The 27,781-nt window shown below is 41.8% G+C and overlaps 2 protein-coding genes across 3 annotated transcripts in view; one reads left to right on the forward strand and one right to left on the reverse strand.

The window, feature by feature from the left end:
* TSPAN5 (tetraspanin 5) overlaps nucleotides 1-11,841 on the forward strand; it is a 73,152-nt gene extending 61,311 nt beyond the window's left edge. For both annotated transcript variants that reach the window (XM_032186030.1, XM_032186032.1), the window contains exons 4-8: nucleotides 604-774; nucleotides 2,620-2,745; nucleotides 5,795-5,842; nucleotides 5,966-6,082; nucleotides 6,650-11,841. In XM_032186030.1, coding sequence (XP_032041921.1) covers nucleotides 604-774; nucleotides 2,620-2,745; nucleotides 5,795-5,842; nucleotides 5,966-6,082; nucleotides 6,650-6,715 — 528 coding nt within the window. In that variant the 3' untranslated portion in view covers nucleotides 6,716-11,841. The remainder of the gene's footprint in view (nucleotides 1-603; nucleotides 775-2,619; nucleotides 2,746-5,794; nucleotides 5,843-5,965; nucleotides 6,083-6,649) is intronic.
* Nucleotides 11,842-15,716: 3,875 nt separating this feature from the next.
* Nucleotides 15,717-27,781, reverse strand: part of RAP1GDS1 (Rap1 GTPase-GDP dissociation stimulator 1) — a 63,810-nt gene continuing 51,745 nt past the window's right edge. Inside the window, exons 7-13 of the mRNA XM_032186009.1 lie at nucleotides 27,511-27,642; nucleotides 26,964-27,098; nucleotides 25,344-25,469; nucleotides 23,939-24,078; nucleotides 21,619-21,745; nucleotides 20,145-20,273; nucleotides 15,717-16,387 (exon numbers count right to left, since the gene is read on the reverse strand). Coding sequence (XP_032041900.1) covers nucleotides 16,260-16,387; nucleotides 20,145-20,273; nucleotides 21,619-21,745; nucleotides 23,939-24,078; nucleotides 25,344-25,469; nucleotides 26,964-27,098; nucleotides 27,511-27,642 — 917 coding nt within the window. The 3' untranslated portion in view covers nucleotides 15,717-16,259. The remainder of the gene's footprint in view (nucleotides 16,388-20,144; nucleotides 20,274-21,618; nucleotides 21,746-23,938; nucleotides 24,079-25,343; nucleotides 25,470-26,963; nucleotides 27,099-27,510; nucleotides 27,643-27,781) is intronic.

The raw sequence follows: 27,781 nt of genomic DNA on the forward strand, positions 1-27,781 counted from the left end.
GCATTTGCATTAATCATCACAGCCTCATTTGGTTTTAATGTGGATGTGAGTCATTCCATAGACATTCCTCTCTGACTTAATCATTAATTAATTTCTGCTGTTACCAATTTTTTTTTTTTTTTTTTTTTTTTTTTTTTTGCTTTACCCGCTTAGGCAAAGCTTTACCAGTGAGGAAGTCTAAGGAAAAAGTCACTCGGAAAGCATTTCATTGGCTTTATTGTTTGTTCTTTGCCTTTGAAAATGGGAGTGCCTACACAGAAATTTAAGATGAGTTTTCAGAGAGCCCTGGCAGGTGGCCATCTCTGTTGAAATTTACAGTGAACTCCCTTGGGCCTCTTTGGAAATTCCAGTGAAATGTCCTGCTCTGGGTGCCAAAGTTTGAATTCATTGGCATTTTTATTATTTGCTAGAATAGAATTAAGAGTCCTGTACTACAGCTCTAATTAAAAATGGTGTATTTTAAATTTAAAATGTATTGTGTGCCAGAATAGCTTGAGCTTGCACTGAAACAAAGCCCTACCACCAGATATAATTGGGAGCCTTGAAAAATAAATTTTTGGCCAGAAGGCAAAATAATTCAAACCTCTTTCTTTTTCTTCATAGTTTTCTGTGTTTCTTGGAATTATTTTCTTCTTGGAGCTCACTGCTGGTGTTCTAGCGTTTGTTTTCAAAGACTGGATCAAGGACCAGCTTTATTTCTTTATAAACAACAACATCAGAGCATACCGAGATGACATTGATTTGCAAAACCTCATAGACTTTACGCAGGAATATGTAAGTTGGACTATGTTTATTTTTTCTTGCTTGCTTTAAATAAATACGTTCTCTTTATTTTTTTTTTTTACTTCCCATCTGTTTGGTCTTTTCAAGAAACAACAGAAATATTCTAGCATATATAATCCTTGTTATCTTTACAGAACCTGTACATAACCCACAGCACCTGTGAGAAGTGGCTTATTTGTTGGTTTTGGTTGAAAACTCTTAAGTTGGAGAGTTGGGCTGACTTGCTCATGAAGCTTTTCAGAGTCAGTGTGTCAGATGGAGTAGCTACCATCAGAGTCTTGCGTTCAGGTTGTTGTAGATATTCTGTATGTATCTAAAAAAGGTATTTTAGGTGTCATGGCAGGTGACGTGCATTCAGTTCTGGGATGATGGTGGTGGTGTTTTAGCACCACGAGAGGTGCCACGCATCACACTGAGGAGTGGCAGAGGTACTTGGCTGATCTGAGTGAATCTACAAGGTTCTTTCTCTTTACCAAGACTTAATGCAGCTAGCCTAATGAAGTGGGAAACTCAAAGTTCTGGCAAGAAATCTCTAAATGATGCCCCACCTGCACCTGGGGGGAAAGGAAGAGTGAGGCCAGAGATGCACATGTTTGTGCAGGTGGTTTTGCCAGTACGCTCTCACTCCAGTACTTCCTTCTGGAGTGTGTTTGTGAACTTCACTCTGAATTTGGCCCTGTGTAGCTACACTGTTAAGTGTTGGTTGAAATCGTCGTCTCTCTGATTTTTGTCTATTCTGCAAATAAATTTATTCGATGTTTCGTTTGCTTCTATATCCCCTGGGGGGAAAGGGACTGAGTAACAGGATGTGGATCCTTGCACTGGTTTGAATGTTTTCTGGTTTGGAGAAGGTCAGAGGTGAACGCAAGCTGAAAGCACTGCTACATGCGTATGCAACCAAAAGGCTGCAATCCAATTTTGCAGCAGGCTGGCACTAGATAAAACCTGCTCTCCTAACGGGATTAGCACTACTGACAGTTAAGTCAGGAACTGTGTGAGTCTGGAGAGCAAGCCACTTTTTCAGCTAGTAGAGATAAGATGAAGACAAGATGCTTCTGGTATTAGAGGGACCTGTGTTACATCCAGAGAGAGAGAATTTCTGTTCCAACGCTTGAAAGTGCAGTTAGCTTGATTTATTAACTATTTTTATTATTATTTACCTGGCATAGATGGGTTAAATGCGCTAGATACCTGAGTGCTGTAAACTGTCAGTGCTCCACTGGTCCCTTCTTTGTATGTTCAGCATGTTTCACAAAAGTCTAAGTCTGCCATTTGGGGTATTTACACTTTTTGAAGGATTCTGCTTACCTTCAGTAAGTGAACGGCTGCGTGGTGCTTAGCTTCCTGCTGGGTTAAACCACAACAAGGTGTTACTTGTATAATCTGTGGTGTGCAGCAAACACTGAATTCGTGCTGTCTCGTGGATGGCCTGACGAAGGTTCCTCCAAACTGGCAAATGGAGCACTTGGTGCTGACTGGGTTTGCTGAGAACCCAGGGCCCATCAGACTGGGCAGAACATCACACTTGTGGCTGTGCTGTCCCTGGGCCTGAGCTTGTAGGACTCTGCAACTGGGAGCTTTTAGGCTTCTCAGCTTGTTCCATGCTTTTCTCCCCAAAGAGCAGCACTGCAGGGTATGAACACAACTTTAACCCCATGGTAATTTTGGAACAACTTAAAGGTTGGAAATGGTCTTTAAAAAAAATACAGCTCTGATGAAACGAGAAGGAATCTCCGATTCTTTATAGAAAACTAGGGGAAAACTGACAACGATAATTATTAATGCTGAAACTTGTTTATACTGAAAGTCAAGAAGCTTTCCTTTCTTTTCTTCTAGTGGCAGTGCTGTGGGGCTTTTGGAGCTGATGACTGGAACCTTAATATTTACTTCAATTGCACAGATTCCAATGCAAGTCGCGAGCGCTGTGGTGTGCCATTCTCTTGCTGCACTAAGGATCCTGCTGTAAGTCAGTCAAGAGGGTAGAATGGGGCTGCTGTTCCAATTTTAAGCACTGTACAAGAGTTTTCTAGAAGTCATGCATGATCTTAACTTTCCCACCACTCTTTTTTTTTTTTTTTGTCCCATACTTGAAGCTCAGACTAACTGTTAATTTTCTGCAGTCAGCAAAAATCCTGATCTAACTTGAGCCTTCATTGTACGCTTTTCATGTTTGCTGCTTTTCATTAGAATGAGAGAACCACGAGCTTGGCTGAACATACATATCAATTTTAGCACATACAAAAAGCAGAAGCCCATAATGAGTTGAAGGATATGAGCTTTCAACTGAGTATCATCAGGATATTTCATTTGCTGCCTTAAAGAACAGAAACTCTAAGGCACTCTGAAGCAGGTATTACTCATTATTTAATGGAGTGTCCAGAGGCTGCAGTCAGGTTGGCCTGGTTTGCTCTAGGTGCAATGATAAATGACAGCCTGTGCTCTGAAGAACTGGAATATGTTTTCATTATGATCTGGAGATGATCATAGAAATATTTTTACTCTTTTTCTCCCTTTAAAATTACTGCTTGTCCTACAGTCACCCGAGATCAGACTTGAAAGGTCAGAAGTTGTTTGAGGGAGCGGCTTTTCTGGTAAATTTTCACATCCTTTTTAAATAGTTCTGGATCATCAAGCAGAAAATGCTGGAGCCATATGTTACTAGTACAGACATGATCGGGAGCTCAGGGAAGCAGTTCACTGACAGTGAAAAGCTTGGAACAGGGATGGGTGTGTGCACTGAGACTGTTACGTGGCTAACACTGCATACATTTGACTTTCATAGAGTTTAAAAAAAGCAGCCTGCGAGTGCTTGTATTATCTGGTAGCTCAGCTCTGGCTTTTTCTCTACCTGGAGTGACTTCTCGTTCCTTGAATGTCTGATCCGGAGCACTGACTAGGATCAGGCAAGTTGCCAACAGTCAGCTCAGGTGCTTCCTGCCTTGCGAATGCAACGCAATTGCAGCTCTGGCATCCAGTCACTACTGCTGCCCTCCTCCTCCTCCTCTCCATTTGCACAAGCTGCATTCTGCTTCCTCTGCAGGGAACGTGTCTTCACACTAGTTTGAATCTTCCTCACAAATATTGTCATGTCTTTTAAGAAAGTCTTAACATGAAATGGAAAGTATGTTAGGCTCAAGCCTTACATTATGCTTAGGATTTCCCCCCCGTGTTTGCCTGTCTGCCTACCCACATTGAGAGGTCATCACAACCCAGTTTTAAAAATATAGTTGTTATAAAACCAAGCCAGTGACAGCACTACAAGGTAATCCTATAAATACACAGTCCATGCTAAAGTTCCCTCTCCCTTTTGCTATGTTTTTTCTTAGGGGGTGATGCAGTAACCAGAATATTAAAGATAAGCCTCATTCTTATTCATTGTATGGAAGCAGCATACTTAGTTGCCTTCAAAATAAAGACCCCGTCCATATTAGACTCATGCATGTAATGGATATAAATGAAACTAATCTGTGACAGGTTCAAAGGCAGTGATATGTGCAGGTTCACTCCACGGGAAAGCAGAATCGTCCCTTTTAGAAATTACAGTGCAGTGTTGGACTGACACAAAAAATTACGTGGATGCTTTCTTGAGCAGAACTTTGTTTTAGCATTTAGTTCGGCTTCAAAAAGGAAGCAAAAAGTTTAAGCTAAACCAATTTAGACTCCTTTAGTTTGCTTTGTAGTTTAATGAGTTGAAAGGTTCTGATTTTTTCTGCAGGCAAGGCCTAGAAAAGTTGGCTTATTTCCATTTCTTTCTTCATGCTTTCTTTCAGGTAACCAATCCTGAGGTTAAAGACAAAAGACATTGGTAATAAAACAAGTAGGCATTCAGCACAAAAAAAAGAAAGCTTGGAATCCCTGTGTTGTAATCTTACCTGCTTTTACATGCTTGAAGCACGTGGCTCTGTGCTTTTCTAAGCCCCGAATAGAAGCAGTCACCTCATTAAAAGATAAAAATTACTCGAATCTTAGAGATCCATTGAGGGAATCCAGCTTGGGCAACCTGTTGATGTACTTCTGCAAAGTGGGAAAAGACGCAGAGGAGCTTAGCTGCCGATAGGAGAAGATATCTAGGTGTACTGAACGTCACAATTTAATCAAATTGGGGGAAGTGAGAAACACAGCCAGGAGAGACATAGATTTTAAATAGCAGCCATATGGAAAAAGCTAAGACTGGCTGATTTTCTGACTTCCTTGAGTAGGTCCTTCTGCTCATTATGATGATGTGATCCAGTAACTTAATATTTGCTGCCATTGGAGCTGACACTGAAAGTAGTTGCTTCATTTTATTGCCTCAAAATAACTGTATATACAGAGTAAACTTCAGCTTCTGCTAAGTAGCACTTGTTCATTAGAAAAAGTCTGTCCTAGCCTGTTTAATTTTCTGCGCTTGGGGAGTGCTAAAGCAGAGGCAGTAGGAATAATCTCCCTCCCCAATGGTATCAAGCTCCTGTAAGAAAGAATGAGCAGTAGGAAAACGTTACCCCATATTGTCTTTTTCCTCAATTGTTTCTGGAAAGGAGCTAGGTACTGTATGTATTTCTGCAGGCATTCCCTGTAAGAGCTTGCAGCTTCTGCAAACCGAGTTGTCCCTTCTCACCTCTTCATGCCAGACAGACTGAACCCTAAAAAAAATGAACAGTAGTCTCGGTGTATTTTCAGTACAAACAAAACCTTTTCAGTGGCAAGTTGTTTTGCTTAAAATAGGTGCTTCCTAATCCCTTTACTTTGACTTCTGAATGCTTGCGTTTGGAATGTGGACTTTATCCAGGTGGAGGGCTGGTTTTCCACGCGTGAAGCTCTGAGGGATGAAAATAATTTTTGATTATGTGCTTTTGTTTGTTGTGAATAATGAACAGCACTAAATGGAGGAGGGAAGGTGGTTTTCAAAAGTAGTACGGTGACTGAAATAGGGTGATTGTCTTACTACATACAGAACCAGCTCTGGAGAGGTGGGACGGGAGGTTTTGGAGACATTTCACTCATTGGCCTCTCCTCTGTCTCTCTCTCCTAGGAAGATGTTATTAATACTCAGTGTGGCTACGACGCAAGGCAAAAACCAGTAAGCATTTTTTTTTTTAAATGTGTTATCCTAAAGATCTGAATCCTTCTTGCAAGAGCAGCTTATTCTATTGATGGGCTAATTGAATATAATGACCTCTGTTTTCTTCCTTCTCCTTGGCAGGAAGTTGATCAGCAGATTGTTATCTACACTAAAGGCTGCGTCCCTCAGTTTGAGAAATGGTTGCAGGACAATCTTACCATTGTTGCTGGCATATTCATAGGGATAGCATTACTGCAGGTAAATGTCGCGTTTGCTGCAATGAATCACGTGGAAGAAAAGCAGTGAGATAAAACATAGAGGGGCTGGGGATGGGACTGTATATGAGAAATGGAAACACAGCATGAATTTCACTTAAAAATATAAAGTCTGTAGATTTTTAGTGAGGTGTGTTAAATGCATGAGGCTTTTTTGTGTTTAAGGGTGTTTCATTTTTATTAGTAGAGACGGATTTGTTTTTCTTTTCAACTGTTCATGGGTCAAAATTAACACTGTTTTAAAGATTGGGCAGAGATTTTTAAACCTCTACAGACCTACAGGTTCTGATGGTGCTTAAAAGAATGGTGGAAAGCCTTTACAGTTGCTTTTACAAAGCAAATCTAGAACTATTCAATTTCCTGGAACCCAGTGACACTATAAATACCATACTAGGTTTACAGGAGTTTTTCGATGCTTTCCTCTGCCAACGCTGTTGATGTCTAACTTGATTGCTTCTTTTCATATCAAAGTTCTGTATAACCTAAGGAGTTTGCCTATGTGAAAAGAGTTATCCAGTGCTCCAAATGAATGAACTGTTGTCTCTTCCAGATATTTGGGATATGCTTAGCCCAGAATTTGGTTAGTGACATTGAGGCTGTCAGAGCCAGCTGGTAAAACTGCTGAAGTAACCACAACAAGACACTGGACAACCGAAACCCTCTGAAACCTCCAGTGTGTCGCTCCGACACCAAGCTGTATGGACATGGGTGACAGGGAAGCCTTCTCTCCCACATAGTCTCAAGCCTAAGTTCCTGATGTTGCAGTGAACTCGTGTTTCTTTGGGGTGGGGGAGAGAAGAGTGGGCTCTTTAAAATCTGCTGCTCACTGACAATTTTTTTGTTTTAAACCACCAGTTTGAAAGCTGTTGAGCCGTGAATCTCTACTGTATTCTTGATCCTGAGTAACAAGTGGACACTTTTTAAAAATTGGTGTATTCAGTGGGACAGAGTTGCATCATTGTAGTCTGTGGATATGCTGTTTATTCTTCATGTCATGAGCTCTACGATAGCTGCCAAATATTCCCAAGATGGTCTCTCTCCTCACCACTCTGTAAAGGAGCAATCTTCTTGTTTTCACAGCTAAACATAGCTACAGGCCTAAACCCATCAAGCAGGAAGCAACTTTCTATGCATCTATTGTACAGTATATGAAAATGTTTTTAAAACTAAGGAATTTTTTTTTTTTTTTTTTTTACACAAGCTTACAACCATTTCCCTGTTGTACTTTGATGTTGGAATCGGCAAGCTCACAGGGAGGACTGTCTAATTTTATCAACATCTTTTTTCCTTTCTACACCCTTGTATGAAAGGAAAGGAGTTTTATATTTGACGAACAAAGGTTGTAGATCCTTTGGTTGCTGCCATACTTTAGGACATCAGTTTCTTAAGGCAAGAATGGGATATAACTGTATAAATGTATGAAAGCAGTGTGGATGTTGGGTCCAAGTGAATAATATTATTCAAAGAATGAATTATATATTAACTTAAAAAAATCAAAGCATATGTATCTGATATGGCTAAATCTTTTGTTTCTCTGGAATTTAGTGTAACCTAATGTATTTAGGGATCTCACTAATATTAGTGCTTTGAAATACTTGTGCAAAACTTCTTTTAAGATAATTCCTTGGTCTGTTCCTATCTGAGGCTTTGGTCTTTCTCTCTTTTTCTTTTTTTTTTCCTTCAATTCTTTTTTCTTGCATGAGCTGTGGAGTAAGTACCTGTGACACTCCAGTGCTTTAAATCTGTGCATATGTTTTAATACAGTCTAACCCGAACTTATTTATTGGTAAATGCATGTGATTATGGAAAGATCATATCCCATTCCCTTGGAAGTTGGACAGAAAAGCTTTTGCCAGAAGTAAATCTATACCTTCAGAAAACAAGTCCTTGCTATAGAGATGTCTCCATTTGTTGCTCTAAATGCAGCAAAAAGCTTTCTTGAAGCAATGGAATAAAAGTTTTAAAATTGAAGTGTATATTAGGATCAGCCAAGACACAGACTCTTTTGAGTCGAAAAAAGAGTAGAATTTGGAATAAAGCACAAATAGCAGAAGAATTAGATCAGACTCCATCCAGTTTGATTCATTGTTCTTCACAAATAATAGTTAATTTCCGAACCTAACCATGGCTTGGGTAGTTTCATTGCACTTTGTATAAATTTAGCTTGTTATATGACCCTTCTCAGTATATGCAGAACCGGTCCTAAAAGCGATGAGCTTTTGGCTCCTGCTTTGTTAAAACAGTGACCAAGGGTGGTGTGTAGGACCTCACTGTAAGAGCTTAGCATCTTTGAGATGAGTTTCCTAACGAGTACGTGAAGTAGAAGAGATGAATGCGTTGTTTTCAAAGCTTCCCTGTTGTGGGGGATGGATAGGAGTCTGGTCTGATGACCTGTTGAGGTCCTTTCTGGCCCCATGACTCTTAAACGTGTGAGTATATGTACCCTTGCACATTTTGCCTTTCTGTGCTTTAGTCGGCTGTGTTTTATCCCCGTCCAAAGGTGGGCACACTGTTCCACAGATGCCACAGATAGTCCTGTTGCCCTCCTGTCTTTGAGCATTACCTCATCCTCTTCTGGTTAACTCCCACTGACTGGCTCTGAATCAGGCAGCCTCCGTATCCTATGGTATCTGCTGTTAAAGGCCAGCCGTGACTCAGAGCATTTTTAAAAGCCTTTGAAAGCAATTATAATTCACTGTCCTTAATAAAGTTGGTTCCACCTCACCGCAGTGTTACGTTTTTCTTAGCGCTCCTCATCTTGAGGAGTTACTGGTGTTCATTTCCCCCAAAGGGACACACCATTTTGCCTGATAGCAGCAGGACAGACAGGTCATCAGCACTTAGGTTGCTGCACTGTAATGAAATGGTGCGGGGAGAAATCAGGGAAACGTGGTTCAGGAAGTAACTCCTCCACCCAAGAGCCTTGGTTGTGACCCAGCACTTCGCTGTGGAGAAAAGAAAAAAAAAAAAAAAGTCTGCATTACAGAAACATTCCTTGTTGCCACTGATCTTGAGTACTGCTGTTGCTGCTGTGAGCTTCTGAAGACAACTTCCATTCCTCTACTTGAATTTCTGCAGTTGTACTGTATTGGCCTTCTGACTTGTCACGCTCTCCTCCGAGGTCCGGTCTGCTCGGCGTGCCCTTGGCAGTGTCAGGCTGATAGGAAGGTAAAAATGATCTGAGGTGAGCAAGTCTTGTTCTCACTGCTTGCATGTGTACACGCAGATGTGCAGCATTTCTGCTGAGTCCCAGAGTGACTGTTCTTAATAAAAACCACTAAATAAGGTATTTTTCTAGACCTTGTCTTTATTGCTGCAGATGCTGACACCCCCCCCCCCCCCATAACTCCCGAGAGATGGTCTTATTTTTTCTCATTTTTGCAGTTGCTTGATGGATGCATACTGAATGTTCAGGATTAGCTGCCTATGTTGCACATTTAAATGCCACATTTTTGTCTACGGATCGGGTAAGATGTCCTGACAATGCCCGATCTACTTACAGCTTAGGCGTCCAGTTCGGAAAGCTTGCGGGAGGACTTGGAAATCCATCTGTAATTGTCAGAGCCTACCAAAACCGATCAAGCTTTCTTCCAGAAAACCTTGCAAAACGTTCAGGTGAGCACAACTAGAGCACAACCGCTGGCTACACGGGCTTATTTTCCAGAGCAATAAGGTACGGTAGGCAGTATGGCTTTCTGGCAGTTTCTAGCTTGCCTGATGTGGAGGTCAGCGCGTCACCATCCTTACCGTGCGGTGGTTGTTTAGAAATTTGTTGCCAGGCTTGTGGCCCTTTGTGGAGCACGAAACCCCTTTGCTGGGCAGTCTGTCCGTGATGGCAGTGTCGCTGTCGGGAGGTCTGATCCCTTCAGCCCCAGTTTTAAAGCCATTTTCCTGTCAGAGGGCATCCCCGGACCTTGTTCCTCCTCTGCTGCTTTCTAAATGCTCTCCGTACTCACAAGCCTTTGTTTGCTGCTTCTTTTTTTTTTTTATATATATATAGCTTAATGGACAAATGTTTGATTTGTCTGTGTGTGCGTGTGTCTGTTTCTGTAGCAGTTGAGATCTTTTTGCTTCAAAACCCATACTTTTGGTAGTGCCCCTTAGAGTTTGAGGCTGTGGAGGCGTTGCTCAAGTGTGCTCTGTCCTGGAAGCCTTCTCTCCCCTGAGAGAGAGAGAGGTGTTCATCGTCGTCCTGGTGTGTAAATAGTCTTGGAAATGTAAATAGTAGCATGCAGGTGAAATGATTCTTGCACATGACTGCTTTTTTCATCCCGGCAAGCACGGCGTCCACCCACCAAACCTGGGCGGTGGGAGCCAGGGGCCACCAGGCCTCGTTCACCTGGCCCCGGAGTGCCACCTAGTGCCTCCGAGCCGCCTTGCAGCAGGCCCTGGGGAAGGTACAACCCCTAGCAAACCTCCATTGGCTTTTTTTTTTTTTTCTTTTCTTATTTTCCTCTGCTGCTTGGAACTGGGAGAACAGCATCAGGCTGGGAACTGGAGGGGCAGTTCTGGGAGGTCAGCATCACTAAAAGGACTAAAGCATGGTGCTATACGAACTGCTTCTGTCCTGGACGTTTTGTAGAGATGCCCTTGGTAAAATCCATCCTGATTTTAACAGTCTTGGTTGCAAGAGAAGTTCATAACTCCCTCTCCTGCTGCACGAGTGCCATCTGGGTGTGTGGTGGTGGCCACAGGTGGGATCTCGGCGTGTGTCAGACACTGGTGAAGGTTCCAGTTCCTCTCTCCTATTTTATCTTTTTCTCCCCCTCTGAAGCCTTTTGGGATATCTGTAATTGGTCATAAAACTCTCTAATGCAAACAGAACGAATCTACCTTGTTTGATCCACTACCTACTGATTTTTGCCACTTGCAGAACCAATAATCGTTCTCCCTTAACATGCAGTATAAAAATAAGGGTTGTGACTGCTAGCGTGCATCAGGCAGGTGCTCAGCCATGCAGCACGGCTAGCTGTCTGTTGTGTTTGGCAATGCAAATCTGGTAACAAAAAGCTCCATCTGTACGTATGTTCATGTTCACACTGTGCACCTAGCAGGGACAGACCTGCTGCTACCTTGAGCTCTGGGGAGACTGGGGTTTGGGCTTTGGGACTCGGACCCATCTCTGTATAAGGATGTTCCAGATCGGTTCCAGCTGTGTCTCTCTGCTTGGTTCACCCCAGGGCATAAGGTGTCGATATTTACCCTTTGTGTATCATTCCTTTTTATACGAATGTATTCTCTTGTGTTCCTTTTTTATCGGTTGTAAAATTGATTGTAAAAGCCAACTACACCTACCGATTGAAAGTATTGCTATAACAGAACTGCATGCCCAGTAGAGTTTGACTCGAGCTTTAGTTATCTGATTTCAGACTGGTTATCTTCAGTCTAGGAGAAAAGCATAGATCAGGTGCATATGTATTACTTGTCATCTTTAGCATTAGACTGTGGTATTGTATCACATGCTGATCTCAATGGATGTAACTGGAGTATACTTGGGAGGTTGTTGCAACTTCCTGGTAATTCATTTTAAGCTATTGAAAGTGGTCTTGATCATGCTACTTGTGTTCTTGGGTTTTTGTTTTTTAATAGATGCATTTTTTAGGAATGTTTTAATACACTTATGATGGACAATACGATAGTTTTAATAGTTGTGCAGTATTCTGTATTTACTTGAAGTAAATCATTTTATATGCAATTTGTTAGATAATTACAATTTTATAAATAAAATTCCGTGAAATATGATGCTGTGAATGTGTACTCTTGATGTGGCACTCAACATTGAAGATACAAAGATATGCTCAGGTAAAACTCCTCTGGAAGAAGCCACCCTCTTCCCTCCCAAAAACTAACGGGAAATAAATCCCCAAGTCTCACATATGCAATGTGGGAGCTGTGTTCTAAGGCAGCCACAAAGCACATTTTCATGCTGCCAGCGGCTGCCTTTAAATGAGTAATAAGCTAATACGTCAACAGCACGTCCACATGTGAGAAAATCCCACGTCTGCTGTCAGCTGTTGTTGAAGTCTGGCTAACAAATGTGCTCTGTTTGTTTCTGACAGGTCGCCGGTGTTCCTCAAGCTGCTGTGGCTGCTGGTTAGTACAGCTGTTGGAGCTCTCGCCGTAATCGTTTTAGTGACCCTGGCATGTTCTTTGCAGGGAGCAGCACAAAGGGGGATATAACAATTTGTCACGATTTAATTAAACTTTTATAAGGGGAGGTGGGAATTTAACTTTTAGAGCGTAACATGTCCTTAAACAGAAATATTGAGAGCTGACTTACTGCTTTACACAGGTAAAAATGTGTAATGATGTCTTGTGCTTGTTTAGACAGATGAGGAGGAAGCCGTTTTTTAGTATTCCCAAAACTGTAGGGCAAGCTAATCCAGTTTAGTATCTCTAAAATACAGTATTTCATCAATCTGCATTATTTTGCAGTAAATAGTAAGCATAGTTGGCATTGGACGCTTTGAAAAACAATTGGCAGAACCTCTTGCAAGGAGTTTTCAAATGCTCTTGGGAGGTTGGTGCCCTGGTTTGATTTCACCCACCGTGGTTATCACTTTTCTTCCCACGGTGCAAAGTTTGCCTTTGAGCAGCACTTGCAGCACCTGGCTTGATCAGGAGGTTTCACTGAGAAACAGAAATTTCTGAGCAAACGGGCCAGCAACCTGCTTGTCCTTGGTTGATCTGGTGTGATCAGGCAGTCAGGGGGAATTGGGCCAAGCAATCACAATCATCGCTCCTTTGATAGCTTCTGGTTGTGACAGGCTATGTGCTGCCCCCCTGCAAATGCTCCTTCCTCGTGCTGTTGTGGGCAGAGGCCTGCCCTTGCTGTGTTTTTGACCACTGTAGAAGTATTGCCAGTCTGGTGAGTATGCAAATCTCGAGGAGGAAAAGAAAAAGCAGCAGATCTGAATGATACTGTCTTGTCTCTTATGAGCCTGCCTTGTTTTCCCTGTGGAAACAAATTTCAGATTTGCAGCTAATTTTGCCCCTCAGCCTGACATCTGCCCCGTATTAACCGTTCATCCCCATCTGTACCTACTGCTTTGTCTGCAAAGCACCACTGTGCCTGATTTAAACGCACATCTTTATACCCAAACTGAAGTCAAATGCCTTTTGTGTATCTCAGGCATGTACGTAAATCTTCACTTATGGAAATGACTTCGGGCAAAGTAAGAATGCAAATGTGGAGACCAGGGCGAGGGGTGCTTGGAGAAGTCAACCAAAAAGAAGCAAAGTCCAGGACATTGCCTAAATTTTGTTAACATGCAATAGGTGTGGTGTTCGTATATAAAAAAAATGCAGTGAAGGGGAGATGAGGAGTAGCTGCCTGTATTCTGTGTGAACTTGTATGTTGTTTCCTGACGTGACTAGTTACCATTTCTGGGACCTTTGAAACAAGTGACCCTTACTGGGTCTCGTGGTCTTATTTGACCATTGGTCCTTTGGATCCAAAACCTGTTTTGTTGGGAGTTTGTGCCTCATACAAAGAGAGACCTTTCCCTCTATTTCCACGTTGTGAAATGTAAACTCTTGCGTGTGCTCTTGGTTTTCCGTGCTGCTGGGTCTCACGGGAGCCCTGCAGGTGCAGAGGAGTGGAGCGCGCCAGCCGGGCACTGCTGGCCCTACACAGCGTGGCAGCTGTGGGCTGTTTGAGTTTGGCTTGCTGCAGCAATAGGCAAGTGAAAAGTCTGGCATTGTTGCCATAAAAATTATCTGAGCAGAGGATTTCAAACTGCTTAGTTGTAATCTATCTAGTAAACAGCCGAACTGTCATCAGCAGTTTCCATTCAGTTGACTTCAGTCAAGTGAGTAGTGAAATGCACACAGTGGTAACGTCCTCAGATCCTGTTTGTCTGACTAAAAGAGGCTAAGAGGATAAATGATTTACCAGCTACATCGAAATGACCTGCAGGCTAGAGCATGCATTTGTGTGGACAGAGTCTCTTCATTTACCTTCTGCCATGACATAAAACCATCTTTGTGCAGACTTTCCTTCGGTATATAGACTTAGCACAAGTTCCATCTAGAGGTTTAAATGACTTTATATTCTGCCCAGGGAAGTAATCTGAAAATTAAAGGCCTCTTGGCCTTTACGCTTGCTGTCATAATGGTATCCCTAATAACAATTCAGCGACAAAGATAGGTTTGATGCTTAACCTGAGCTCCAGTTAGAAAAGCAGATGAATGGGAGTCGTCACAGCTTTGTTACGGCCTGCTTGTGTATTTGTAGTTTATACGGGTGTCAAAAGGCACGAAGAGTCTCTTTCTAGAACCAGGTAAGCCATTGATAACTGGTATTTTGGAATTCATTGAAATCAAGGAAAATTATTTCTGTAATAAATACAGAAACTTGGGTTTCACGTGGGTCTGTTGTGAACGGTGGTTGTAAGCGTGTGGGCTACATTCACCAGTGCAGAGGGTCTGTGTTATTGAGAGCCTCGTGTCATGGGATCCTGGCCTGTGTCTACAGGTCTATGTTGGTGGTGTTTTGCATTTTTTTTTTTTTAAATAAGAGGCTGTGTACAGTTGCTACCAGGCTTTTTTATTATTACTATTTTTCCAACTTTACTGTGTTGCCACTTAGTTCCTGGTACTAGTTTAAATCAATGTGGAATTTGATCTGTTGTGTGAATACTCCTGTAGCATCTGCTAGGTTTGGGGTTTTTGGTATGGTCTCAGATCTTATATTGACTATATGAAGGAAGTGTCCAGCTTCTTTTCATACTTAGCTTCTGTACGTAATTCCTTTCCTGTCATGAATGGCATCTTCCCATCGCAGTATGGGATAGCCGGTGGTTTCACGGAGCTGGGAAGTGAATTTGGAAAGGTCGAAAGCAGTGTTTTGCAACCATGTGGCATGGGATCACATGGATAGCTTGGCCTCTAGGTTTCCCTTGGGCTGATTAACAAGCCTGAGACTCCTGAGGCTGCCACTTTAGCACTGGGAGAACTGAATTCTCTTCACAGTGTTACAGATCATACAGTATTTGTGCAATCACTCAAGACATCATCAAGATGGCAATGGTATCATACAGTCACAAATAGCATGTGGAGGCTTGCTGGAAACTGCTATCCCCACCGCTCCCTGTTTTGCCAAACAGCTGTCTGCTGGTCTGCTCGCTGCCGTCATCACAAATCCTACAGAGGAGCAGCTGTGAGGTAAGGTGCTTAAACCAGCAATTCCCCAACTCCTTTACCTAGGAGGAGAAAAGGAAGACTTGCACGCTGCGTTTCTCACTTGTTAATGGGGTTCTCTTGAAAAGCTGCTGCAAGATAGGCCTTTAAAAATCCATCTGCAAAAACAAAACACTGCAACAGAAAAACGCCCAGCCCGAAGCAAACCTAGCAGCACTTGTACCCATGTGGCTTTATGGGATAAGGACTGTATAGTGTGCTCCTGTGAAAACCCCCAGTTGTTAAACCACACAGTGCCTCTGTGCACAGCAGTGTGTGCAGTGGAAGTGGCTGGAATTGTTTCCTTTGTATTCTTGGAGCTGAAAGGCAGTGATTGAGCAGGGGCCAGAGCCAGGAACGAGAAGGGCTCCTCACCAGTGCCTGCTGGTGTGGCCTCAGCTTCTCTGGGTGAATATGGAAAAGGACAAACCACAGGATAAAGTGAGAGCACTGAAATTTTTATTTGTTACCTCTAGGTACCACGAGTTTGACATTAATAGGCAAGACCAGTGAATGAGCAGCAGTACGTTGCATCCAAACCTGCGTCTCCAGAGCACCAAAAATGGAGCTAGATTTACTTCTTAATCCTACAGTCAGCACACTAGCCTGGACTTGCTGCATCTTGTATTGTCCCTAATTTAGTAGTACATTGTTACGCGGTTAGGGGCTGTGAGGAAAGAGTCGTCATGTAGTACCACTTTTACATCATCATAGGACTACAACATGCACATTCTACTATGTGGCCCAAGCAACAAGAATACGAGTAGAACAGTTACGGGTGGAGACAGGTTCATGTTAACACCACCTATGAATTTTTAGAAACCTTTTTTTGGACGGGTACCTACAGCAGTTCATCAATTTGTGTGGGAACATTACACGCATGCACAAGTGATACAGTGGAAAACATAGCAGGAGCGGCAGCAGGACGAAGGACAAAGGTGGAATCTGTGATGGGATGCACTGAAAACAAGAGACCTTCCTCAGCTTTCTACAGCAAGTCTCTGCTCTGTTAGCGAGGCCTGCTGGGCAACAGTTTTGTTCTCATGGCTGCGGAGTTTTGATACGACTTCTAGAAATGCCATGCTCTGCACTTCCTTTTGGAGAGGTTCTGGAAAAAAGAAAGAGTAAAAGAAATGGTGCTGGGTATGAGACGGGCGAGAGAACAGCAAAGCTGGGTGGGTGTGAGGCACTTAGGGAGTCCCTGGTGTACACGCATACGCACACAGGTGTGTGTACTCACGGGCTTTGCATTTACTGTTCTCATTTGCTTTTGAGGATGGAGAGAACTCCCTGGGCCTGGGGCATGCCCAGGCTCCACCAACTTCAGGTAGAGGTGAAGGCTGAAGCTGCTGCCTGGCAGTCACAAAGATCCACCTGGTAAGTCCTCCAAAAGAGATGCTTAGGAAGTGTTTGTTTTCTAATGGAGTATTTTTCTGCTTTATTACTTAAACTGGTCTGATGGAGTGAATGAGGGTGCCTGGAGGGTTCGCTGCATAGCTCACCTGTAGTAAATCAGCTCTGGTTGCTTGTGGGGGAGTGTGAGGAGGGTGAGGGATTTCCTTACTGTCTGTGTCACTGCTTGGGTGCTGCCCAGCTGTGGTTCAGCTCTGACTGTGACAGTGCAACACGTCAGGCACTGCACTGTGCACATTATCCCTGGAAGTCTTTAAAAGATGTTTAGATGTAGAGCTTAGGGATATGGTTTAGTGGGGACTGTTAGCGTTAGGTCAGAGGTTGGACTCGATGATCTTGAGGTCTCTTCCAACCTAGAAATTCTGTGATTCTATGTGTACAGCGTTTGTGTGTGACTTCAAAGTGTGACACTGTGCTGCCAGTCTGATCCTTGATTGTGTCGTACGCTGTGCCAGTAAGGACAGGTCGGAAACGACCCAGACAGTGCAATTCACAAAAAAAATACAATGTGGAGCATTTACCTGGAGCCCTGTGTTCAGGCATCCCACAGTGAAGAGCCAAAGCAGCTGGTGGTGTTTCATGCCCTCCTTAGTCCTTTCTGGTGAACTCTCAATCAGCAGCAAACACCTACAGGTATTTTTTTTGTTTCCCAGGTGCTGCTGGGGGACCTCATCCCTGAGCTTCCCGGGAGGAATCCCAACCATCTGTTTCAGATCAGCTATGCATATTTACTGCTTTTCCTCTGGACAGAAAAGCACGCTTTGTCCATTTGTTTTCCCTGCCAACTTTCTTGTTCACAAGTTTTCAGTTTTCTTTCAGTTTATCCCCTGCTGTGTGGGAGCTAGGAGCTCTCGCACGGCCGTGCACCCGGGAACTGGGTTATAGAGGGTAGTGTCAGCAAAGCTCTCGGGGTGCTTATACCGTGTAAGTGCTTTCCTTCCTCTTTCTACTTCTAAGATAGCATTGTCTTTAAGCAGATGTTACTGAACTACCTCTCAGGAGCTTGCTGTGACTTACTGTGGCTGATCGGTTGTGCTCAGAATCCAGATTGCTGGACCCTCACACAGACGTGACTGCTAGCTAGGAATGCTCTGCTTTTGCTTATTCCTTAGGTTACGTTTCCATTTTTTGTTGTCTTGCTTATTCCCTCTTTCCAGCCATTCTTTCAGTTGCAACATCAACTTCCAGATGGCAAAAAATCCCTTTTATACATGTGTATTTACTGCTAAAGCACAGCTGTTAGTAGTATCAAGTTAAATATGATGCCAGATACCCTGTAATGAAGGATAGTAACAGCAGGCCCTGGAGAATTAAACTTCCCAATAATTAAAACCAAGACAACCACTTTCTAGCTGTTGTGGAACTATGGCTCTGTTTACAGTAGAACATGGGAACTTGTAAACATAAATACTCATTGTGCAGGGATGGTGGCAGAAATGTTAGAGGCAGCAGGGCTGGAAGAAATGGATTTCGTATTTTCTTATGCATGGAGAGCAAACTTTGTGATTGCACTGCCTGCCTCCCCTGGTTAAAAATCAGGTGGTGGGGGGGATTAAAAGCTAATATTAGGGTTGCTCAGTTACTGTTTTTATGTACTGGCTGTTGTTACATAGGTCTGTTCATCAAGAAAGGAGGCTGGCCACTGGGTCAGCCAAGTGCTGAGCCCTAACTTCACAGCTGTGTATTGCAGTGATGTGCTGTCTGCTCTCTGGGAGAATGCTAAGATGCCTCTTGTCTATGTAAAACTTGTAGTGTGCTGGCTGAGCTCTGCCAGCTGGATAACTCACTGAAAAAAAAATCAGGGAAGACCGCTCCTTACTCTAGTGAAATAGAGATGGTTATGTGACCTTAAGTAATGCTGTCCATCTTGCAGGTGACAAGACTCAGGGAAGTGAAAATGCAAGTGCTGAGCAGAATTTCTGAGGCTGATGTTTTTAGTCGGAAGCAATGGGACCATCACAAGAGCACTGCACTGAGGCTGAGGGAACCTCTGCAGAAGGGCTTCTGCTCTAAAATGGATGGACGACTCCAAGCACAAAATGGCTTAAGGTAAGAGGGCCGTGAGTAAAACCTAAATGCTGTGTCTTAGCATTAAAGCAAATGCTTAGTGGGAGCTGAGGCTTGTTAGCAAGCTTTGAGCACCCTTTTTTGTACAGTGAGATGTACGTATTGCTCTAAAAAACAGGTATTAGTTCCTTTAAGATGTCAGTAATACAGCAGTCACTAGCATGGATGCACGGGCAACCATGAACATATGGGTTCACCAGCCCTGCAGCTGGCGTGGTGAACTCTATATAGGAAAAGCAGCTTTGGTTACAGACAGCATGCATGTAGCTATAATGTTTTAATCAATTCAGCTGAATTGCTGTGAACTCATCTCTGGCAAATCTTCACCTGTTTCACACTCATCAAGCCATGTGCAGAGATGGGTACTGAACAGGTACTGACTTCCTACCTTTCTGCACTTAATGGAGTTCCTTGTCCCTTAGGTGTTTGTAAATTTCTGATTTTTTTTCCTCACATGAAATTTGGTCTCCTTCCATAGAGTAAATACTTTTTGAACGACTGAGTGAAAGAAACTTGTCCACTTCTTGAATCCTCAGCTGGGGATCAAACTTCTTCATGATACTTTGCTCCATTTCTCCCCTCCCTCTTTGTCCATGCAGAGGTGTGAAGTTGCATTGCAAGCCATAGCCTGCTTCTTCACTATCCTCAAAGCAATCTGACCATTGCCAGAGGGTTACCTCAGAAAGAAGAGAGTTCAGTGTCCAGCCCTGGCACGTGTTAGAGCACAGCCTGCTCATCTTTCAAAAAAACCACAAACAGTTGTGCTCAGAGCACGTGAAGGCTGCCAAGGGAAGGACTCTTCCTAGCAAGGTCAGTGAGCAGGATGCCAGCCTATGTGCTGTACGAAGTGCTCACTTGTGTCCCTGTAAGTATTCTTTTTTTTTTTTTTTTTCTCTTTTTTAACTTTCTACTGTTATTGTAGGAATTTAAAGGAGGTGCCCTGCAAACTTCTCTTCCACCTAATTTTACTTGAAGAAAGAAAACCAAAACCCAAAAACCAGCCATCACCCATCGATTACAGGGAGCTTACAGCTAAAGGTAAGAATTAAGTTCTTGTTATCTGCATGTTTGCACAGAGAGCCTGACACTGTACGGTTAAAGGTGGTTTTTGTTTTTCTCTTGTAAAACTTGTAGATAGCTCAAACTTCCAGGAGTTATCTGCAAACTGCAGAGGCCTGAATCCAATTTTGGCAGTTAATATCCCAAACTGAGTTAATAGCCTTTTTCTTGACACTGAAGTGTCACAGTAAATCAAACTATTCTGTGTACATTCCTTGTGAACAGAAACAAAGACTGAGTGCATTTGCATGTGCTCCAAAAGGTCAGGTTACAAAAAATTTATAATAATAAATCTCTTGGAAAAGCACCCCGTCCTGAATACTCACCAGATCCTATAAGGGCACAGATCAGCACCATGGAGTTGTATTTTATTTCTGGAGCACTCCTGTCATCTGAGAGCAGTCTGTGTAGAATCTGAACGAGCTGAGCGTTTTCAAGGTCCTTTTCAGCAGTGACTGAAACACAAGTGAAAACTTGTAAACCTGGAAGTGCTGCTTGGTTTGATACTTCAGTGTTTTAGCCGCTTACTGAAACATGGATCTCCCACTGTAGTGGAATTGGTGCTGTGGTACCTAGCTCACTGGCATAAAACTGAAGCACGTATCAGATGGTGTGCTGATAGGAATCACAGCTCTTGCTATAAAAATGCAAAATAGCTTAACTGCTTGAAAAGACAATTACACAGTTTAATAATAAAATCCAATCTTAAATGTGCAGTGAGCTGATGGAAAACCTGCCTGGCTTTCTAGCTGTTTAAGCCAACACCTGCAATATTTAAGCTTTCAAGACTTTCACTGCCTGAATTGCTTTTGAAAACTTTGTTTAACTTAAATACAGGCAGTGTAATTCTTGACTCCATGGTAGAGAGAGAGATCCATTAAGACCATGAAAAGCTTTGCAAAATCAGAATGAGTTATTTCCTCTGTAGTTTTCTAAGAAACATTAATGTACTGAATTCAGCCTCAGAACCTATAAATGTCTGAATATAAGACAAGGGTTAGAAGTGTCATGTAATTACAAGCATTTTTCCTTTCAATTAAAACAAAACAATTCCCCGATGCATTGGCAGCGATTGGGAAGTTGAAAGTAGCATTCTGCTAGTGCACAATGACAAGAGATGAAATCAAGAACAAAAATACGTTAATGTTGCTTGTTCAGATCATCATCTTAGTTAACAAGCAAGCAAACGGGATAAATAAAGCCCCCAGTGGGCATTTCCCTTTCTTTGGTAAGCTGAAGTATTACAAAGGCAGGTCAAGATATGTGCTCATCTCTGCCTTCATATGGCAACTCTTGCATCTATTTCTGTGGAATTTAATAATAATAAAGACATTTGGGGGCATCATCCACCTCCATATGTATTCTTCAGCTCTCACAGATTAGGCAAGTGAAAGCTTTACTTTGATAAGCTCTCTCAAAAGGGGATTAACCATCCCAGTGCACACAGACCTAGGTCATACAGTCTCCACTCTAAAATAGTTAGCCTTTGGGGTTTTACCCCAAATCTGAAATCTGTTAGAGGGTGTTCTAGATTGTGTTTACCTACCAGAATAATAGAATAGGAACTGTATCACGAGCAAACTCCAGTTTTTCCAGTTTTCTGCTTAACCTTATTTCCTGTTTGTCAGTGCATGACTTGCCATGTATTTCTGTGCTGCCGAAAGGCTGGTGGAAGAAGCAGCTGGTGGAAGAAGCAGCCTGCTCCACATTGCAAGAGACGCTCGCACGACTGCCCCTGGGCAATTCTCATGGGCCCAGGCTCAGAAGAACGCAGGCGGAGTTAACCTCTGGGATACTCACCTAACTCTAAAGCTGCTATTAGTGCCAGCGCAACGAGAGCTTCGTTTTGCATTATTACATGTTCGCTGGTCGCCATGGTTACTAAATGCTTGATGCCACCGCTCTGTACAATGGTCCTAATGACATCCTAAAAGAAATAGCATAGAAATTAAAAAAAAAAAAAAGAAGATTCTGCATTGCACACAAACTGTTAAATAACAAATCTGTCACCGATGCTGTGTTGTCTCCAGGTAAGGCTGCTCATTGGTTATATGCACATTGAAGAACTTTATACATAAATGTACATATACATAATACATAAGCCTAATTATCTGTAATTACTCTAATTATAAGATGGACCTGTCAAACTGTGCCACTTAACCATTTATGGTGTTTGAGGTCTTTGATTTACCTGTACATGATCATTAAAAAGTTAGTTTGCACCTAATTTAAGTTTTCACAGTTATATGTGAAATATATATTTTTCACAGCAAAAATACTTGCAAAATACTGACTGAAAGTCAGGTAACTTTGCATGCTAAAGGGCAACAGTCCAAATATATATATATATTATATATAATATATATATTTTTATATATATTAATATATATATATTATATATTTTTATAATTATATATTTTTATATATAAAATATATATTTTTTAACTATTTATTTGTTCTGAGGGTGCAAAGTTATAATAGTTATAACTAATAATAACTAATATAATAGCTAATATTCATTTTTAAATTTTATAGAATATTCATATAAATTATATACTTATATTTATTATTTATTTCTATTATGTTTGTCATTAAATATTATTTTTCCATTTATGATTTATATAATATTTATGATTATTATTAATAATAACTAATAATTAAATAGTTATTTCTTGGAATAAGAATCTAGTTTAAATTTTTAAAGATTTTAAAGATTTAAAGTGTTGAATTTCCATCCAAAGGATACATCCCCTCTAAACACCAACCAAAGGATACATCCCCTCTAAACACCAACCACAAACCAAAACTCATCAACTGCTACATGTGTTTAGAATGACTTACATGCCAGTGCTTGCACAGACTATGCAGAGACATTCTTTGTGCAGGGAACCAGACACAATATGATCATAACCTTGAAAACTGAAATCCTTTTAGTTATCATATTGATGCTTGTGGTGCAAGTCACAGCTGAATGACTCATGAATTTAACACTTAAAAAACTTATTCTTTTCTGAATGACATAATATATACAAGTCTACGTGTATAGATAGAAATACATATATATAAAATCTATGCGTATATAAAAATATATATACATATATATTTCTACTTTTCCTTACTTGCAGTGATGCTTCTTCCTATTTGTGATTTTTCTGGTAGAAATCCAAAGAGGTTTTGAGACTTCCTCGAATTCTCTGGGAACTGCTAATTTCTGCTTGAGTTGGTGGAGAATTTTGGCTATATGCCCTGACATTAAAATTTTAATGATTTTATAGGTGAACATCACCCTCCAAAAGGCAGTACCAAGCAGGTAAGAGATGACAGCATCCAGGTGCAATATCAGTGTGGTTTAACAGACAAATACCGACTCCATTTTTTAAAATGGGACCTAGGGTTCCTAAACTACCACTGCCTTTCTAAATACTAGCTGAAATACTTTTAAATAAAAAAATGAACTCAAATTAGTGTGCAGTAAAGAACCAGTTGTACCCATAACCAAACCTAGAGGGCAGTAAAAGCATTAAAAAAAACACCAAAAAATAAAACCACCTTCTCAGCTCTACATTTTCTTCTAATAGTCATTCTGTGAATGCCTATTTAATATCTATCTATATAGAAAGATAACAACAATTGAATGCAATGACTCCTTACATATATCATCATAAAGTAGAAAATATGGCATGCTGAACTTCTACAGGATACAACGCAAATTCAAATGGGTCAAGACTGAGCCACATTCACCCTAACAATGTTTTTTAATTGGCCTGCAACTCTGTGACTGTTCTGCTTTGTTTCTATGTTTTTTACCTACATAGTTCCAGTGACTGTTTAAACCTGATGCTCGAGTCTGACGGGCAGGTCCTGGAGGCAGAGAGGATGTAACATATGAATAAAGGTCTGTCTGGACGCCTACCTGGGCAGCCTGCTCTGAGGAACCTGATTTGGCAGGGGGGTTGGACCCAATGATCTTTCGAGGTCCCTTCCAACCCCTACAGGTCTGTGATTCCGTGAAAGCAACCTGGCTTTCTAGAAAGATTGTGTACCAGAGGCCTTGGCTACTAATGATACGAAGTGCAGAGGTAACTCTTTGTGCTTAAAAGCTGAAATTTTCGCCACTTACTTTTGATTTGCTGTGTCGTATAAGTGCAGACAGTAGTCTGTTCGACTCTCCCATCACACCTGCGTGATCCTTGGCTTCACACCACTCCACCAACCGTTCCACCAGCTTTGCATTTTTTCCCAGCTGTTCAGCTGCTTCTGCTACACGTTGCCGGAGCCAACAACACAACAGAGAAGTTGTCATTTTTTTAAAGCAAGTGTTAGAAAAATAAGCTGAAAGTCACTAACTAGAAGGAGTTGAAGGAGAACTTTGCCAGCTTGAGCTAACAGTGTGAAAAGTCGAGGTTGCATGGAAGCAAGTAAAGCCAAAATGGAAACAAAATACCAAAAACACTCATAACCAAAAAAAAAAAATGCCAAGGACTTTTCAGCTCCTCGCTCTGTCCTGCCAGTGGGCAGGCTGAGCGTGAAGCAGGAGCTGTGAGGGGACAGACCCAGGACCATGATCCAAACTGGCCATAGGGGTATCCCACACCATCTGGGGTCATGCTGAACAATATATAGGGGTGGCTAGCTGGGGTAGGGGGCCGGCTGCTTGGGGTTAGGCTGGGCAATTGCATTATGCATCACTTGTTTTGTACATATTATTATTAGTTGTACTATCATTATTATTATTTTTCCTGTCTTAATAAACTGCCTTTATCTCAACTCACAGGCTTCACTGTCCTGTTTCTCTCCCCCATCCCAGAGAGGGAGGGGGGAGACTGAGCAAACAGCTGCGTGGTGCTTAGCTGCCGACCGGGTTAAACCACAAGATGTTAAAGTTGCATAAGTTACTTCAATGAATTTCTACTTCACATCTAATAGCTATGCTAGAACTACAAGGGAGCTTTTGAAAAAAATCTGCTCTACTAGGTCAAAAATAAATACTTGGCTAATTATCTCATTAATAACTTTTTTTTAGATGTCTAATTTCATAAATACAGATCTTAGGTACAAGAACAAGAAGCAGAACTGAAAGGTGCTCACTCCTTTTGAAATTGCAGCTTATCAATTAGCAAGCGCATTAGTGTGCTCCAAGAAGCTAGGTACAGCTAGAAAATGCAGCAAGTGAACAGCAAAGCTGGAGTGGTAGCTTAAAACTCCCACGCCTCAACGCATACTCATAATGTGACAGTGTAGGAGAGTTCTGAAGTACAAAAGTAAACAAGCATTTGACACCTATTCTGAGGGTCCCGAGTAGTCAATTTAGGAGTGCTGAAAAAAAAAGTCAACCCACATTTTTCTCTCCCTTTGCATATGTATTAGGTTTATTCTAAGGTTTCAGGCTTAAAATTAAAAAGAACAACAGCAACAAAAAAAACCACAAACAATAAAAAACCCCCTCTGCTTCCCTTCTCTCTTAGCATTATATCATAGACTGAACCAAAGAGAATTACTTAACATAGAGAACAGCTTATTTTTACCTTGTGCATCTATTAACATTCTTAATGTTCCCAGCAGCTTGAATTGAACAGGGGGCATCTCCGATCTGAGAAATTTCAATACTGCTTCTGCAACGCCAGCTGATAGCATCTTAGCCTTATTTACAACTGCATGAATAAAGAACAGGAGCGATCTCAAGAACATTTCTGGAAGGTGCAATTTATTTCCAAGACAATCTTGATGCAATTTTTAAGACAACATTTGAAAAATAGCTCGTGAACACAGCGTGTGCTGACAATGCTGTGTTTTAGAAAAACGTTGGGGTTGCTAAGACACAGGTATGAAATGCAGTGCTTTGTCCCAGCATGCACGCCTAATCTCCAGTGTTCACCCTGAACTGAAGGCTAGACTCCTCCACCTTGGCTAGGAAAGGAGTCCTCCACAAAATGCACTGAGCAGAAGCCCAGGCTAGAGCTTACCTGTGCCCTAAAATATGGGGAAACATCTCTGATACCCAACAACACTCGTGTTTCTCATAGAGAAAGAAACTAAAGCATCCAATTAGCAGAGCAACCTCATACCCAGTTCCAATACTTTACACAAAAAACACTGTGGCCTGACATGTCTGGAGTCCTGGTAAGGCCCCCGCAAGCTGTCCTTCATCCCTTCCACTAGTCTTAAGTTCTCCACTTCCATGGGTCCAATACTGTACTTAGGAAAAAATACTACTTTCATATTCAAAGTAGTGTTTAACAAGCAGTTCATCACGGGGCCAATTATTCCTTGCTCATTTTTCTGTAACAATATCCATTAAATCTTGTTTAGGTCTCTGGCTGACATCCCCGAGCATAGGCTACAGGGAAGCTTTCCAACAAATGGAAGTTAACAGAACTGCCCAAGAAATATAAGCAAGTGGCATGCCACTAAAGCTGCATGGGTTTAGTATGTACACACAATCATTTTTAGAAAATTACTCTTTGTGAAGACTGAAAATAATAAAATGAGGTTAAATGGATAAAAGGCTTATTTTGTGGCCTTGTACTAGAAAGCATATATAATTATTATAGGCTTGTTTTGTTTTTATGTGCAGGTACTCTGTCTTTTACATTTGGGTAATCAAAACTCACACAAGTGGAGTTATTAAAATGACACAATTAGCATTCAGTTCATTGCCTACAAACAGTAACCAACTGGAGCAGGTTGGCTATTCCAACAGTTCAGCTCCAGCTCTAACTTCTGAACTGTCAAAGCTCTAGGAGTTACAGGGAGATGCAGTGCTTCAGCAATTTGGGCACTGCTGTCTGCTGGGGACCCTCAGCTGTGGAAGAGAACCCAAAATGGAAACACACAGTGCTCTGCATGGAAGGGTTTGAGAAATCCTATCTGAGGCCTCAGCTCCCTGCTTGCCACAAAGCTGCCCTTTCCTTGGTGGGGGGTGATACCGTGGGTTCAGAGTGGCCAAAGGATGGCTGATGGGTCAGTGATTTATTTAAAACTGCTGGCTGCAGCTGCTGTGCAGAAACTACAAAAGCAGTTATGGGCCTGAATGAAAAGCAGCAGGCTGGCCTCCTCCAGAAATGTCCCACCCTCAGCCCCTGGGGCTTGCAGGGGGAGAGCAGAATTTCACATTGGTGCAATTAGCAATGCAAAGGGAGGCTTACCAGGAATCGCCAGGTTTCTGAGCGCACTCAGGGCTGCGTGCTGCACAGTTACGTTTCCGTCCTCGACATGTCTGTCTAGCAGATCCATCAGCTTCTGAACTATGCCATTATCCACCATATGGATGCAGTTTCCGTCTGTGCAAGATGAGACCATGTCACTTGTGAGTGAAAGAATATTGCTAAGATTTTTATTTGAGCTTTTTAAGAACAGAAGTGTCACTTCCCTGCTCCTTTCTAGATCTTACTGCTGGAGAATTTGACCACCGTCGTCAATGGGGGGTTACAGTGCTCATGGCAAATTTAGAACAGTGATATGAGAAACTGAAGAAGGCAGAAATCTATACATCTATCACAAATGTGAAAGGTTTATTTTAATTATTATTTTTAAAGCAGCCTTAACACTTTCCAGGATTTTAAAGTATAAAACTACCAATGGTGCTGTATAGCTTCATACCAGCTTTAACACTGCACACACTTTTTCTGTACAGATGTAGCATGACAGAAAGGCACAAATAAATACACGTAAGATACTATAGCATAGTCTTACCATTTCTGGCAAAATTTGCAATAGCCAATGCTCCTGCAAGCTGTAGCTGATGGCTATTGGAAGGAATCCATGAAAGCACTCTTTGGAACACGCTGCCTTTTCCTCCTTCAAATAACTTTTGCATGGATTCATCTGGAATAAAAAGCCAAAGCTTTGTCAGCAAGCCAAAAAAATGTTAGGGAAAATTCTTCTATTTTTATGTGTCAAGTTCTGCTGGCTTCACTACAATTTATTCAGTCCTGCAATCAGATGAGAGACAAAATCTGACCTA

The sequence above is a fragment of the Aythya fuligula genome, chromosome 4 (assembly GCF_009819795.1).
Source record: "Aythya fuligula isolate bAytFul2 chromosome 4, bAytFul2.pri, whole genome shotgun sequence".
Taxonomy (NCBI): domain Eukaryota; kingdom Metazoa; phylum Chordata; class Aves; order Anseriformes; family Anatidae; genus Aythya; species Aythya fuligula.